At 39.2% G+C, this 15,489-nt stretch overlaps 3 protein-coding genes across 4 annotated transcripts; 1 reads left to right on the top strand and 2 right to left on the bottom strand.

Annotated features, from left to right (window-relative positions):
• Positions 1 to 918: 918 nt before the first annotated feature.
• On the bottom strand, positions 919 to 5,024 carry LOC145889567 (uncharacterized). Its single transcript, XM_082980546.1, has 9 exons — positions 4,920 to 5,024; positions 4,245 to 4,424; positions 3,956 to 4,117; positions 3,567 to 3,767; positions 3,196 to 3,404; positions 2,599 to 2,840; positions 2,383 to 2,450; positions 2,134 to 2,190; positions 919 to 1,952 (listed from the first exon to the last, which is right to left on the bottom strand). Exons 1-9 carry the CDS (start codon positions 4,966 to 4,968, stop codon positions 1,654 to 1,656), a joined length of 1,467 nt encoding a protein of 488 aa, XP_082836672.1. The 5' UTR covers positions 4,969 to 5,024; the 3' UTR covers positions 919 to 1,653.
• Positions 5,025 to 5,953: 929 nt separating this feature from the next.
• Positions 5,954 to 12,615, top strand: LOC145888509 (mediator of RNA polymerase II transcription subunit 6-like). Of its 2 annotated transcripts, none has more exons than XM_082979268.1 (7): positions 5,954 to 6,144; positions 6,499 to 6,658; positions 7,377 to 7,468; positions 11,522 to 11,604; positions 11,685 to 11,724; positions 11,793 to 11,974; positions 12,396 to 12,615. In XM_082979268.1, the coding sequence occupies exons 1-7, from the start codon at positions 5,979 to 5,981 to the stop codon at positions 12,594 to 12,596; spliced, it is 924 nt and encodes a 307-aa protein (XP_082835394.1). In that variant the 5' UTR covers positions 5,954 to 5,978; the 3' UTR covers positions 12,597 to 12,615. The 2 variants fall into 2 exon arrangements, with proteins under 2 accessions (XP_082835394.1, XP_082835395.1); XM_082979269.1 differs by having other exon boundaries at positions 5,962 to 6,187.
• A 284-nt stretch (positions 12,616 to 12,899) lies between these two features.
• On the bottom strand, positions 12,900 to 14,382 carry LOC145889377 (nucleoside diphosphate kinase 6, mitochondrial-like). The gene is made up of 4 exons (XM_082980325.1): positions 14,068 to 14,382; positions 13,563 to 13,791; positions 13,233 to 13,423; positions 12,900 to 13,044 (listed from the first exon to the last, which is right to left on the bottom strand). Exons 1-4 carry the CDS (start codon positions 14,365 to 14,367, stop codon positions 13,003 to 13,005), a joined length of 762 nt encoding a protein of 253 aa, XP_082836451.1. The 5' UTR covers positions 14,368 to 14,382; the 3' UTR covers positions 12,900 to 13,002.
• Positions 14,383 to 15,489: the final 1,107 nt, after the last annotated feature.

Genomic DNA, 15,489 nt, shown 5'->3' with positions numbered 1-15,489 from the left:
TATAACAAAATTTCATCGCTAAATTTGGTTGCATCTTTTCGTTGGTGGAAAGTGAACTTTGCACACTTCTTGTCAAACAGAACCAAGTATAGCATTAGCTTGAGGTGGAACACACTTAGACGTGACAGGCAAAAGACATCGCCAAAAGTCGAAAGCTGTTCGTCTGCGTCTCTGTTGCACCAAACCTTCATTCTTTCGTTATGACTCACAGCTACAAGGGGCCTGGCGCGTGCCTATTAATGCCGGTAACGTCTCTTCAACAGCGACACAGGACACCGTTTCATTTGGCGGAAAATTAGCGGCACGCGCATGGCAGTCGTTAGTCAAACATTCTGAAGATGATTGGAATCCCTTTGTGACAGCCGCGAGTCCCACAACTCGTTTTGAGACTTTTTTGAAATGAAATCTTCATCCTCTGACAGCCTGCAAACTAATTGTTATGCTTTGGCCTTTGAACTGCTAATGGGTGAAATGTGTGCACAGGGTTCACTTTGGGGGCAGGAGAAATGTTTAAGGGCCAGGAAAGTGGGGTATTTTGTTGCAAACACGTTTTTCCTGGGTATCAGTGTTTCGCTGCTACTTTAAGAGAGCTGTTTTGTACGGTCGACCCTTGCTTTAGGACAGTGATTCCCAACCTTTTTGTGATTGCGTACCACTTGGAGGAAAAACAATTTCGACGACCACTCAGTTGAGTGTTACAAAATCTTACGGGATGAAGTAACCAATTATTTTGAGGTACTTACGAATTTTGAAATACAAACTATGTCCGCAAATTACGGTATAAGGTGCTCGCGTACCACCTGGAATGCCGTCAGCACTATTGGTACGCGTACCACCGGTTGGGAAACACTGCTTTAGGGCATAAGTGATACAGGAACATCTTTTGAAAAACAACAACTAAAATAAATTTCTCGTATGTATTCACACAATCTTCACGAAAACGAGCACAGTCGCTGTTACAACTTTTGGCAATAGAAATACTGCGCCTCGTGACAGGGTACCATGCGATGTCGTGCCCAATACGGGATGCAGTAACCCGGAATACAACGACGTGCAAAAACAAAGCCAAACACAAGTGTGAAGAAAAAAATGCAAAAGGCAAAAGGCACAGCTCTGATATTTACATGCGTAGAAAACTATATTGGAGTAAAAAAGGCGATAACACTTAAAGAAAAAGGGCTTGTAGAGAAAAAAAGATGTTTTAGGGAATACGATCTAAATAATAGACTTTTGTGATAAATAGAGCAATTTTGCCTAACGATTGATGTTTTTCCTCAGAAACTTCCAAATAAATATTTTGAGCTTAATGTTAAACTTTGAAGGCAAGACAAAATGCAAGAAATGGGCATTCCTTGGTTGGCACAGATCGAACTTCTTATTTTTGTCATAGTTTAATCTAAAATCTACGAAAACAACCAAAATCCAAGGAAACTTACAGTCTAAGAAATTGCCTTCAAGCGAAAATATGCTGTCGATATAGGATACGATGAACTTCAAGGAAAGTAAAAAAATAGTTCTCACAATAACTTACACAAAATAAATAAATCTATCTTTTGCAAGCTGGCGGGCCTCGCGCATAGTGATATAATATATGATTGCATTCGAGCACAAAACGACGTCACAAAAAATAGGTTTGTGTTGGGCGAAGAAATACTAATTCCCGAAAAGGGATTCGTATTCAACGGTTATGGGGAAAACATACATAATTTTCTTCTTATTCTTCTTTGAAATTCTGGATGACACCTGCTTGTTTGACACGACCAGATAGGTTTCACCTTCTACGGCCTGCTGGTAACACGCGGTCTCGTCCAGCAAGATCTTCAGTTCCCTGCTGATTTCTTCCGCTTTGATCTTCTTCTTGCCTTTGCCCTTGAGTTGTGTGACGTCACGCAAGCCCCATACAGCGCGGTGGTTTCCCATACTTGATACGAGATTCAAGTTGGCTTTGTAGACTGAAAATAATATTGTTTTAATTCTCGATGCAACTGAGATATATTATGTTGTGTCTTTAGGTTATACATAAGCGTTGCGGGGCAATGGCAAAATTACTTGTGTTTATATTGATGCTGAAAAGTACAAATGACATAAAGCAGAAAGAAAAGCCGAAAATGAATAGCTGGGCAGTTCACTTACTAAATATGCCTTTTCCAACGCTCTTGGCAAGGTCTGGCAACGAAGTCTTGCCGCAATCTGCAAACAGTTCATTCAGTGAATATACAGGTGGAACATTAAATCAAACAGTTCATTCAGTGAATATACAGGTGGAACATTAAATCAAACAGTTCATTCAGTGAATATACAGGTGGAACATTAAATCAAACTATTTCATTCTGTTAAATTCAAAAACCCGAAGGGCACACGATAGAAAACTTTTTTGCTCACCTGTTACCACGTTTTGGTTCTCGTCGCACATTTGCGTCTTGCTATCGTAAACAGCATCCCTGCAACACCTACAGAAAACGAAAACATGTTGTCTAATGTTGCATAAAAGTATTATGCTAGGTTTAGATGTATTCGTTTATAATCAAAAATATTGAAAACAAAACATTTTTGAGGAATGATTACTGAAAGTGAAAAATAAAGGTTTGAAAAATTTACCTTCCGCCTTGTTTTTCGGAGATATCCTCGTGAACTCGGTTTCCACAGCAAGTTGCCCTCGCCGGTCTATAGAAATTTGCCGCCCCGTGACAACAAAGCCTTCCCTCCCGTTTCTCGCCGGCGAACATCACCCCGCCACAACACAAGTCCCTGTTAGTGTTGTACCTCATCGGGTGCGAATTTAAACCGCAGATGTCTTCTTCGGGACGAAGGCGGTAGAGTTTGTTTCCCGCGCATACGAGCTGCGAAGCAACGAGCGTTTAATCAACTTCGTTCCGCAAAAAACTTCGCAGAGGTTCAAGACCCTACAGGCCCGGAAGTCTGGTTTGGTGACAAAATTGACTCCCTTGTTTGCGACTCGGTGGTTTTACAACCATAGGCAACAACAGAGAAACAAATTAACAGTACGTCAGACGTGTGCTCAGTCTTTTTTATGTGTGTCTTGGTGTTTGCTTGACAAATAAGTTTAAAAATCCCCAGCAGAGCGAGGAATTTCCCTTAATGTTGGCAAACAACATCCAAAACGCGCAGTTTAAACGAAAACAGAGCTTTGCAAAAAATCTTAACCGACAAACTGGGCTGCTTTAAACTCCTTACCTTTGTGCCATCACGACCGACGGGGTTGAAAGTAATGAAATATCTCCCTCCCTCATTACAAGCCTCAGTGTGGTCTGGCTGTTGTTTGGTGATGGCCATCGAGTCCTCGTAGCATACTGTGCTATTTTTAGGGTGGATCTCGTTGTTGCAACATAGCATCGACTTGTTGTCGTATGAAACGCCGCCGCATCTCGGCGCAAAGTAATCCTCTGCGGAAAACATTGTTTAATAAACAAAGCTGGCTTTTTTGATAAAAAAATCCTCTTTTAGCAATACCAAAACGAGAATAGCAAATACCAATGTGTTTTACCTCCATAGAAAGAAAACATTACTGCCAGAATTTTGCTACGTATGTTTAGTTTTCAACATACCTATGTTGACGATAGTGATTTCTTCTATGCACATGTGGCTCTGTCGGTCGTAAGCCAGGTCTGCGCAACAGTCAGCATTGCCCAACTCGTGCAGTGTTCCCCTACAACAGGTTTGGGTTAGCTTGCTGTAAGGTTGATTGGTACAACATCCGACACTTTGGTCTGTAAGATAACTCCCATTGCAGCACTTTCCGTTTGGTTCTAAAAAAAGAATTTTCCTCTATAAATTTGGGAAAAGCTTTCTTTGAACAGAAACCACAGACTTGTTAAAAAATAACGCTCTCGATTGTGAAACGCTTGTTGTAGCTGTGCCTTTCAATGCCGGTCGGAAACTTTTTGCAAAACAGTGTAAAGTTAACACTTGTCCCGATATACAGATGGTGACTTACCTTTGTCGTAGATTTGAGCGATTAAACCCTCGGCTACGCAGCATTCTTGTCTTCGTTCATCGTAAACTTCTGAGAGACACATCACCTCATGCTTGCTACGTTTCTTACGCACAATCTTGTTGTCGCATACTTCTGTGGATATGTCATAAACTTCGCCAGATCCTGGGAAAAAACAAATAACAGACATTAACAATCGATTTGTCGACTAATATTAAAGGTTACACGTTCGGACATTGAAATAACGGTTTAAGCAATCGAGCCACTATTGTTGTAAAAGTAAAAAACTTACCGTCACAGCATTCAAAACCGATGCCAGCCTCTTGGATCAAAACGTGTTGACGAATTGCGTCGCTGAAGCAGCATTTCATCTGTCTGTCGCGACAAGGGAACAAGCTGTTATCGGCTGGATCCCTGCAAACAGGTCCTTCGCAACGATAGGTCGGGACTCTGCTCCCCAATACAGCGACAACTGGAGAAAAAGTAAATTTTGTTTTAATCCTGCAAGTCCGGATTCTGCCTTGCACTTGAGCGCAGGTGATTCCCCCGAGGGAAAATTTGTTCGTATTGCGGTTCGCGAACGTTAGGGCTCATACACTTTCCAGAGCGCTTTGCCATGCACATAGCCTACGTTAAAATTTATGTTTGCATTGTAAAAGGGTTATATTTTGGGGTTCAAACAGTGAAATACAAATACTACCGACATTTGAATTTACTACAAGACGCGTGTTCCAACACCATTAAAAATGTTTGCTTTTGCCGAAATGCTACGTTCGTTATTCTCATCTCCATTCCCTGTTAATTTCATGACACGATGAAATCGACAACGGCGGATCGGCGATGCCGTGACCCTGTTCAAGTGCTAGCGCAATCAACTCATTGCTCGAATAAGCAAGCTGTTAGGCAAGTCATCGAACAATCTATCACTTAAATCGACTGGAGGCAAAATGCATCCCGGTATACTTACTTATTGCCGACAGCACAATCAGAGTTAGATTCTTCGAATAAATATTCATCTTCGTTTGTAGAATGTTTTTCAACGTTTTCCGTTTCAATTTCGCCTTATTCTCGTATTGCTAGAACTGCTTTATGATTGCTCTTCTGTCGGATGTGTTTATATAGTAGCGATATCCTTTTTTCAAGGGATTTTCCGCAAAGGCCATGTCAAAATTGCATCATCAGTATCTGAGTTCACGCCGGCCTTTCTTTTTTTTTTGAGTACGCGCTCTTCCCTCCGCTACAAGCCTGTTTTCCTTTCTCCTGTATACAAGTCGCGTGGGAAATGTGGAAAAAAAGGGGCAGAGTCGAATCCGGACCAGTACCTCGCCATATCGCCAGGCGGTTGCACTGAGCACTTCCGCATTTTTTTCTCAGGTTTAAAAAGAACAATTAAAGAAATTGAGGTTCACGTGGTTCCCACGGTCGTTTGTCATGGTTTGTTAATAAATTTATTGCATGTTAATTGATAAAATGAACATTTTCCAAATGCTGAATCATACAGTGGATGTATATACTGGGAAACTATAGGCCTACCAGATAATGTCGGAAATTACATCGTGGTGTTAGTTAATTTAGTTAAAGTTTTGTGGTTTGCCATGAAGCTTGAATTTCATTATAGCAACATTTGCGCATGTTGTAACCCCATTAACAATTTAGTGTAGACTATTATAAGGCTAGAGAAAATGTCCAAAATTAAGGTTACTGAAAGTGTAAGGTATTTGATTCAGTGAATTGCTTGTAAGATCATTTTTTTATTGACCACTTCTACATGGTTATACACAATGTAGGCAATGTTACATACATTTATACCATCAATACAAAGTATGTATGTATACACAGCAATAGTCCAAACATATACATTCATTAATACCCAGCATGTGTGAACTAATGGTACACTGCGTTGCACTGAGAGAGTAAAAAATATTTGAGGTACCTGTTGTAACCTCCCCAAAAGGGACTTTCAGATGTGGTTATTTTTGTGGGCAAGCAAAATTGTGTTGAAATAAATTGCAGTTTTTAGTTTGTTATGTTGATTTTGCACCATTTCAGTGTTTGCATTGACCCAACATATATATTGTTTAATTTTCTGGTAGCTTGGGTCGGTAATTACCTCAAGGATTTTGCTTGGGTTTTTGTAGTTTGGGAAACACCCTTAGGTCTTTCCTCTATGGACTGTGAATCTGTGAGCATAGGTATATTTTAACTTCTAAATGGCATCGATATCTGCTGATAAAGGTAACAATGGTTTTCTTTTCCCAACAGTTGGCGATTTAAAAAAGATATATATTCCTTGTTTTGCTGTTTTTTATTTTCATACTTTTGGTAAATATTTTTTTTGGTGCAATGTTTTTCTGGTAACAAGTTAAGATTGGTAAACAAGAGTTAAGTTGAAAAATTTGATTTAATAACTTCCAGCTGTAAATTTTTTTCAATTAGCAAATTGAAACACCTCATCAGTCGATATTACTTTGCATTTCAATTGCTCACAAATAAAGACCTACAACATAAACAATATTACATAAATAAATTAAGAATTTTTTTGGTAGGAAACCAATTGGGTCTTTCATGGCAAGATCCTGCATGGGTTCCACATCTTACCAAAGACAATGTGTTGGATTACTTCTCCGAGCGAAGCAATCCTTTTTACGATCGTACCTGCAACAACGAAACAATCAAAATGCAAAGACTTGGACTAGAGCACTTGGAGTAAGTAATATACTGGTATATTTGATAGTTGTAAATTATCTACAATCATAATACAATTAAACTAGTGGCCTATAGGAAAGATTTGTTGCAGAAGTAGGACTATAGAAGTGGTATATATGTCAAAACTGTGTGTGCAGAGAACCAAGGTCTTGGGCGTGTATTTCACCTTGCGGTAAAACGTTTTTTTAATCTTGCATCACAAGTAAGAAGTGCACATCACGCCTCAGTGAGCATGGTCGTGTCTGACTCGACAGCGCCTTCTAGCTGTAAATATTTTGTGCAAAAATGCTTTTCTTTGGGTTTTTCGTCATACGGTTGATAATTGTGCCAAACCAAAAACTTGGCTGATAAGTTGGTATGTTGCAATGTGTAAACGCTTCGCATAAAAAAGTAGGTTCTAGTTCAATTACGTAAACCACAACATCAGATAGTGGTGTGGTCAGACTGAAGAAATGCCGCATTAGGCGTGGTCCTATTCGATTTCAGTTCTGCTTTTTCCTTCATTGCCGAATGGAAAGCTACAGCAAAAGTTGACCTTTAACACTGTTGGAAAACCGCATTCAAACGGAATTCTTTTTAAATGAGCGCACGATGTTTTCATAGAACGAAAATCGTACGATAACCGCACCCTCATCGAGCGTCGAGTGTGGTTTTATACAACAACAATCAAAGCAACAATTAAACAATAGACTGTTTACGTTCATTTGTGTTCCCCTAGGAACATGGTGGGCCTCGAATACATTCTACTTCACCATCAAGCTCCGATTTTGTACGTCATACGAAAGCAACGCCGACACTCCCCTCGACAAGGTGAAATTGATATGGGTTTAGGTCAGCAATCGATTGTCTGGGCGAACGTATCGAGTCAATCGTTTGTGGCAGACGGTTTCAGTTTTACTATACGTTCCGATTTAGAAAGATGACGGAATGTTTGTAGGGATTAAAGTAACGAGCGTTTTAAATGTATTATGTTACTTTTTTACAATATATTTTTATATTATTCGATACAGTAAAAAATATGAAGGTGATTATGACTTCCCAGTCGTGTGGTAAATTGTTTTTAACATATTACAACATTTAAGAATAAACTACAATCCATTTTTTGGGAAAACACGTTATCGCCAACATTTCTCTACATTTGCAATTCTAACAATTAATATAACGCATAAACGGTCATGGGCCACGAGCCCACGAGGTCCTGTTAGAAAACATAGGGCTCTAAGTGGTGTCATTTTTTATCATTGCAAGTCGTAATTGCACGAAGCAAGTCGTCAGGTCCGCGCACCGACCATGAGGTGCAAGTGGCCGCAAGTTGCATGCGTTGTGTAGCTCGTAACCGCCCGCAATGAAATGCAAGTGATTTGTTTGCAAACACTTAATGCACAGAAAAAGTCCGAAACCTCCATATAAGTACATGCGGTTAAATCACTCATGGTATCACCGGCATCAGAGTGTATTTGCATCCGTCACGTGTGCGGGCAACGGAAACTCAAACATGTTTGTGCGTTGAATTCCGACCGCCAAAGAAACCGACCCTATGTTTGCTACGAAAAGGACTTTCAATTGCCGTTGCCTTTAATCAGAGGGCGGTGGTTTTTCGTCAATATTTTCAATTTATGCACGCCCTTGAACGCCCACGGAAACGAAAGAAAAAGCATCGGTAACTACCCGTTTTTTTAGCTTGTCGGCGTAGATCGATCCAAAAAATAGGCTTTTAAGCGAATTCCCTGGAATTGTCGTTATTTGTGTATTTTCAAAATGAAAGCAGTTTGGGAAATACCCGGTGGGAAGGAATGGGGAATTCCCGTTTATCTTGCGCAATGCGCGACGAAGGTCAACGACAAGAAGGATTCCGCATTTAAATAACAATTCTAGTGTGACGTGTTTGCAAGTTGGATTAAATATATCTTTGGTGACGGTTCTGCCTGCGTCGATAAACCTACGCGTCCAGACTTGTTGGGAAAGTGTCGCAACATATCATATGCTGGGTTGTTTGCCGTAAATTTAGTGACATGACTATAAAAACTAAGCTTAATTTACCAGTTACACAGGCAATAATTCGCTTAGTTTGCAAAAATACCTTCAGGTAAAAAAACATGCTAACCGACGAAAGTTACTAATGGAGAGCATTGACGTTTCGTTCCTGACAATGGCTGGTGCAACGCGTACCCTAACAATTACCCCATTGCATGTAGTCGACAGGAGCTGGAATTTCTGTAGCCTGTAATACGCGCAAGCTCACCTTTGCATTGTGCCGTTATCGTGCGTAGGACGTGTTGCAAGCTCTATCTTGGTGAAGCACGTCATGTGCGCGTTTCATGCGATTTCAGTTACACCAGCACGCACTGCTACGTTTCCAATATAACCCTTTCTGCAGTTTACCAGCCCGAGTTGAAAAGATTTATTGTACTTAATATAGGGCATAGTATTTTGTGTAAAGAGCCGTCTTTGCCATATTAAAAAATTGTGCAAGTTAAATTACACGCATTATTTACACTACAGTTTTCGGGGCCTGATATGCTGCAAAACATTTGCAAACTATAGGATAGACTTAGTAAACGGATACGTCACAGAGTAAAGTTGCGGCGGCAAATCAATCGAGATATTTAACTTTGGCACGCCACTGATTGAATTTCTCAAGGCAAGTATCGACTTGATTAAAAAACACACCTATTTTTAGATGTTGACGAACTGCTGGCGTCAAAGCCCAGTGGTTTGTCTTATGTGGTTACACGTTATACTTGTCGGTAACCAGCAATAACGAACCGTAAAAGTTTGCTCTGCTCTGGAGCAAAGTCTAAACCGAAGCGCCGCAAATCCCCAGTAAGTCCCACCAAATTTCACTAAGCATACAGAACTTAAGGACTGTTGACTTTTATTGTGTCGTCAATCCCGCTGTTACGCGCGTCAGAATGACAATCTTTATCATTGTCAAATCTTGGGTTGGCCATTAAATGGAATCCAGTGATCTGAGTTGTCAAGGCGATCACTTCTGTTTACACGTTGAAAACGTCCAACGGGTAACTGCCGCTGTAGGAAGTAGAACCTTTGTGCAACCAGGATATCAGGGATTCTGTTTCCAATTGACGGGAAAACGATGCCAAAACCTTGGTAGACATCCGATTTAAAATCCGGGCTGCGACTTTGAAACCAACCAGCTGTTATGATTGATCCGGCCCAAGTGTTTTCAAAAACAAACTAAATATAATCGAAATGCCTTGTCAAAAATTTTATTTGGGGTAAAATAACGACCTGTCGCATTGTAAAAGATATTGCACAAAACTAGGATTGTGGTTGCTAAAACAACTATGTAGCGCCACCATGTGTTCAGTTCTATTTCAAACCACTTTTTGCATTCTGGCCAATTAGGCGACTCCTTTAACCACGCGAGGAAGGAATCCCTGCATCCAAAATAACCTCATTAGAAAGTCATCCAAGTTAAATGTCCAAACATTCGCTTATTGTCGTTGTATTTAGCGATGGTAGCCACGGTGACTTGAGGGCTCGCCGGTGTATATTTAGTTGTAGTGCGTCACACGTCCGTACTACAAGCACGTCAACTGTTTTGTTCCATTATCACTTAACTATCGAGTTGTAACCGCTCCGTTCGGTTGCCGAGGGGAGTTTCTTAACAAAAGTGCTGAGAAAGTAAGTGTCCCTCTTCGACCAAACATACGTTACCGAAACTCCATTGTTGCATTGGTTGCTTGTTCCATTGGTTGCTTGTTCCATTGGTTGCTTGTTCCAACGATCCAAGCAGTACATTTGTCACGTGTTCTCATGCTTGGGACTTTACTATGAGTAAAAAAAATGGTTTGCTGTTGCAAATTGAACAAAAGCCATTGGATCGTTCACGTAGCATCATACATTGTTAAACATCCTTTTAAAGGTCTCGCATGTCTCTACGCAATTAAGGAGAATTGAAACGAGGCAACTACTCTAACCACGTGTTCGTATTGCCCTAGCAATGAAGCTGCTAAGCGACAGAGGTTGTCAAGACCCCTCTTCCATTCAAACGCGTTGTTAACGAGGACACGAGGTTGTCTTCTCTTGATGTGACATAATACATTCCAAAGTTTTTTGCGATAAATGTAGACATCAAGTCATCGCATCAAAATTGTAGGGTGTTTTCCACTACGGTGTGTACGCATGAGCGGTCAATTGTCACACAGCGAGCTGTTGGGTTTTTGGCGTTGCTATTTATCGGTGTTGTGGTCTGTTGTCATGCCAAGTCACTACAGGTTTGCTGAGTAATGATATTTGCATATGGCGGCACATTTAAACTGAACGACTTAAAATTGCATAACTTGAACAAAATACATATATACCTCAGCAGTGTCAGTTGAGCAATTTGTTTTTTTTTTAATTGAATACCTAAACAAAATAATTTCCCATTTAATATTTTTAAACACTTTCAACTAAATGTCGGAATCCATTTCTCTACAAGCAAAAAAAAGACAATTTCATTTTGCAATGAACCAGCTAGACATAACACTTTTTTGAAAACTGGTTGTTTATGTGAATGAAGAAAGTCAAGTACTGTTACGTTTCGATCAATTTCAGGAATTTCTTTCTCAAACCAATTACTAATCCCACAAAAACAACTGATTCATGTTATTAAGTAGAAACTTAGGCATGCTTTTTCAATTGCTCCACATGTCAAATTGAATCATTTGCCACCAAGGAGACATTTGACAAAAACAATCATTGATCAAGTTGTCTCAAGATGACATTTCCTTGGCTGAGTGCACTTATGTCTAGCCCGATGATCAAATGAGAATGTTTGACAATTTTTCTGACCCCTTTAGCTTAAAGGTTGTGTGAGTTAATGACCCATATATTTTCACTCTATTCATTTTTTAGTGACAACCTTAGCAGACTACCACATAATAGCTGGAACAGTTTACCAGTCACCTGATTTGTCCTCAATCTGTAATTCCAGATTGGTAAGTTCAAGTTGCCAGCATAAAGAAATAAAATGGTCCACTTTGTACCAATTTAAATTATATTTTGTAAATTTTTGCAGATGACGACCTTTTTTCGACTGGAGTCCGCTTTTGCAGAAGGTAGATATGCTTTGGGCACATACAACAAAAAACTATCCGACCAATAACTTTATTTGACCCTATTACAGCTTTGTCATATTCAAGATACCACCCAGCCAAAGGTTATTCATGGCAATTTAACAAAAAGGATCAAAAAGAGAACAAGAAACCAGTTAAACCAAAAGAAGAGCCTGGCTCTTCATTTCAGTGTCGTAGAGTTGATGTGTTATTAAACTCCCTCACTTCCAAGTTTCCACACAAGTTTATACAGGTTTGACATCACTTTTATGAATAGATTTACATTGTAATCTAAAGGGTTAAAATTGCTTGATGTTTTAATGCAAAACAATAAAACTATTCCTGTGGGTCAAAAAGTTTTTTTTTCTGTAAAACTTTATTGTAAAAACCTAATACTGATGTCACAATTTCCTGTGCTTACATACGTAGGTGCAAAAAAACTTGGGAGTTAACTAGTTTAAATGGCAAAGCCGAAGCTAATATGCGAGTCATTAAGGAGACATTTCAAATACCACTGTGTTCATCATTCTTGCTTTGCACTGATGATAAAAACAGTGGTGTTTGAAACTTCTGCATATAATGACTAGCATATTAGCTTTGGATTTTCTGTTGAAACAAGATATATAAAGTATGGCAACTTAACAGCACTTTTAAATAAAGATTTTTTGCCCTAGCCCCATGCTGGTGAAAAGCCAGTTCCTGCAGAGCAACTTGTAAAAACAGAAACAAAACCAGAGAAATTGCCCAGCTCCACAACAGCCCAAGTTGCGGGTCCTGCTCGGCCCCAACCAGCACCCCAGCGACCTCCAGTGGCAAATGTAACTGTGAAACAGGAGCCAAAACCACCTCCGGATAAGCGAATGAAGTTTATGTGATAGTTTATATGCAACATAGTGCACTGCCAATAAATCATTTGTATATACTGGATGTTGTGTAGTGTATTCTAAGACCATGTAATGACAGCCTCCCTTTGAGATATGAGATGCCAGGAAAAAAATACTGTATTTGTGAAGTTTAATAGAAGATGCCTAATGGTTAAATATGTTGTACAAATTACTCACCCTAGCATATCCTCTATAACGGGTTCACACACCATGGTTTTAGTTTTTCGACTTTTTAATACAATAAACAAACACTGGCAACATATTACTTTGAATTTCAATTTCCCTGTGGGAGATTTCAATACTTGGGGAAATATTTTCCAAATCCTCCAGTCTGGTTTCAGGTGGTTCTGTAGTTACTTGAACATACTTTCCACATGGATGAAGCACTCTAAATACTTCACTGATCATAAAAAGAAAGGATTCCTTTCCTTGTTTGTGCCTAAGAACAGTATCAGAAGTTCCTTTATCAATTATCAAATGCATGCTGGAGTCTGCAAATGGGAGTTTTTTGCATATATCACCCACAACAAATGTACATCTTGAATCGCTAAATTTCCTTGAACGTAATGTCAGGCATTCTAAAGAAGAGTCAACACAATAAACAGACAGGTGTGGGTGCTCTTTTACCAAGTCTGCTCCAATTTCTGATGTTCCGCAGCCAATGTCCAGCACTGATTGATTGACTGGGTTTTGCTGAATAATTTCACTGAGAATGTCTTTTATGTGGGTGTAATCTACAAACCATTCTCTCACAGCATTGGTTGTTGCATAATACTCCGACCATGCTTCTTTGTCGCCCAGGTTTGAGCACAACTTCTCTATGAAAATATAGAACAGGTTTCAAAAGTTTTACAAAAATTTTGTTGTATTGCCCAAACAAATGTCATCCAAACAAAAAATATTAAGAGTAGGGGTAGATTTTTGCACTAAATCTGATCAGGCAGCCAACAATTTAACCTGTTTGAGATTCTTGAGGGCTGAAATCCATCTCATGAAAACCCTTTTCCTTATTGTAAATAGGTTTTGATGTTTGAAAATCCTTCAACAATCGCATTTTGTCAAGTCCAGGAAAAAAGAATTTTGCTTCTTCCTCAACAGATTCTGGTGAGTCTGATCCATGAACAGTGTTTCTGGTGTCTGTCAACCCATAGGTTCCACGAATGGACTCTGGATCAGTAAAACGTGTCTATTAAAGCAAATAAGTATATGTTGACTGGATTTATAATGCAAATGTCATTTCATAGGTGAAAGTAGTGCAATGTGGTCCCCACATGCAATAGAACCTAAATATTTGACAATCTTAACACAATTTAAAATGATATAGTTGGTTAAATTTGCAAAGTTTACTGGGTTTGTTGGTGTATGGCATCCACATTGTATCCTACAAGAACTTTAGACACAACTTACAAGAAGAAAATTTCTATTGGAAGCTTTTAGTAAACGCTATAAGTTAGCGAAATACCTTGTATACTTTGGTGGGACCTATTAACTTTCGCCAATCTAGAATTGCATTTTCTTTTGCCAAAAGCAGAGCAATTATTTCTCCACTTGACATCGATTCAACCAACCGCCGGTGGAAAAACTTTCCTGTGTGTTGACGGTAAAATGCTTCTGAATCTGACTTTTGCCATCGAACAGTACGACGTTTCAAAATATGAAAATTATTTTCGAGAATCCGTTTCTCGACACAATTTACCAAACGTGGATTTCCAGCAATGTCTGGTTTTAAAAGGGCAACAGTTAACTGCAAAGCAGATTTCATTTTGAAAGTTGCTAATGTTTGTTTTCTTTTGCTCACGTGCGCTTTTTTGATATGCCTGAATGAACTTAAAGAATATCCCTGGCTGTAGGATAATTTTTCAGAAAACTTTCCAGGGTTTTTGTATTTTATTTTAAGGTGGTAAAAGGTTACCTAAACACTTTTTTAAGGAGTATGGAAAAATCGGGTTTTTCTTTTGGTCTGTGAAAATCATCTTTTTGTGGGCGTCATTCATAGGAAAAATGTATGTAGTAGCCCAACACGCTATTGACGCAATATCTGACGCAGAAAAATCATTATCCACGTCATTGGTAGATACCCTGTCACAACAAAAATTACGGTCCATCAGACAAGATGTAAAAATGACCTATACATGTTTATAGGACTATGTCGTGTTAGTCTTTATTTAGAAACCTTTGTGTCTATACGCAAACACACGTAGCAATGTAACGGTAATGCTTTGATGATTTTCGTGTTGTACCCACAACATACGTGTAATGGCAACGTGCGTTAATTGCGCAAACGAAAAAAGCCATACATGGATAGAAAATACTAGAAACTGAAGTAAGTGCATGTGTAGTATATGTAAAATTTAATGAAGTAAAATAGTTTACAATCACTTTATAGTCAAGAAGTTATGCCAACCATTAGACTGCATGACCCTAGAATTACAAAATCTTTTTGGAGGTGCTTTATGGGGATTTTCGAATACAATTCGATTCCAAAACCTCCATTGCGGCGTGCTTATACTATGTAGATATGGTAAAATTTTCTGAATGAAATAAAGTACCAGACCCCTCGCTTCTTACTACAAATTTTTCAAAATGGAAACTTTTCGCGAAGAAAAGAGCGCTGTGTAGATCTCGTGTGACTTGTACAGGCGAAAGGCAGTCATTAATCCAAGTCATTAAAATACAAGTACGGCATCGGAGAAAACTAGATAACCTTCTCGTTGTCGTCGTCGCAAATTAACAATTTTATTTGAAAGCAATAAACAAAACGGGCCATGGACTTAATAAAGCCACCCTCGTTTAAGTGAGGATCCCGATCTTAGCCCACAGATGTAATCACAATATATGTTTTTCTGCACTTGACCACAGCGCCACCTCACGGAATATATTATCT

Source organism: Ascidia mentula, chromosome 2 (assembly GCF_947561715.1).
Source record: "Ascidia mentula chromosome 2, kaAscMent1.1, whole genome shotgun sequence".
Taxonomy (NCBI): Eukaryota; Metazoa; Chordata; class Ascidiacea; order Phlebobranchia; family Ascidiidae; genus Ascidia; species Ascidia mentula.
This window is presented reverse-complemented; position numbering and strand designations above follow the sequence as displayed.

Bases quoted from the DNA above. Each gene is read 5' to 3' on its own strand.
- LOC145889567 (XM_082980546.1), bottom strand. From the start codon at position 4,968: ATGAATATTTATTCGAAGAATCTAACTCTGATTGTGCTGTCGGCAATA. The intron at 2,191-2,382 runs GTGAGCAAAAAA...AACTGTTTGCAG, and splicing joins GAACCAAAACGTGGTAACAG to ATTGCGGCAAGACTTCGTTG. The intron at 1,953-2,133 runs GTAAGTGAACTG...TATTATTTTCAG, and splicing joins CGTTGGAAAAGGCATATTTA to TCTACAAAGCCAACTTGAAT.
- LOC145888509 (XM_082979268.1), top strand. From the start codon at position 5,979: ATGTTGATTTTGCACCATTTCAGTGTTTGCATTGACCCAACATATATA. The intron at 6,659-7,376 runs GTAAGTAATATA...GTGTTCCCCTAG, and splicing joins CTTGGACTAGAGCACTTGGA to GAACATGGTGGGCCTCGAAT. The intron at 11,975-12,395 runs GTTTGACATCAC...TTTTTGCCCTAG, and splicing joins TTCCACACAAGTTTATACAG to CCCCATGCTGGTGAAAAGCC.
- LOC145889377 (XM_082980325.1), bottom strand. From the start codon at position 14,367: ATGAAATCTGCTTTGCAGTTAACTGTTGCCCTTTTAAAACCAGACATT. The intron at 13,792-14,067 runs GTATTTCGCTAA...TTGCTTTAATAG, and splicing joins GTCCCACCAAAGTATACAAG to ACACGTTTTACTGATCCAGA. The intron at 13,424-13,562 runs GTTAAATTGTTG...ATATTTTCATAG, and splicing joins CCCTCAAGAATCTCAAACAG to AGAAGTTGTGCTCAAACCTG.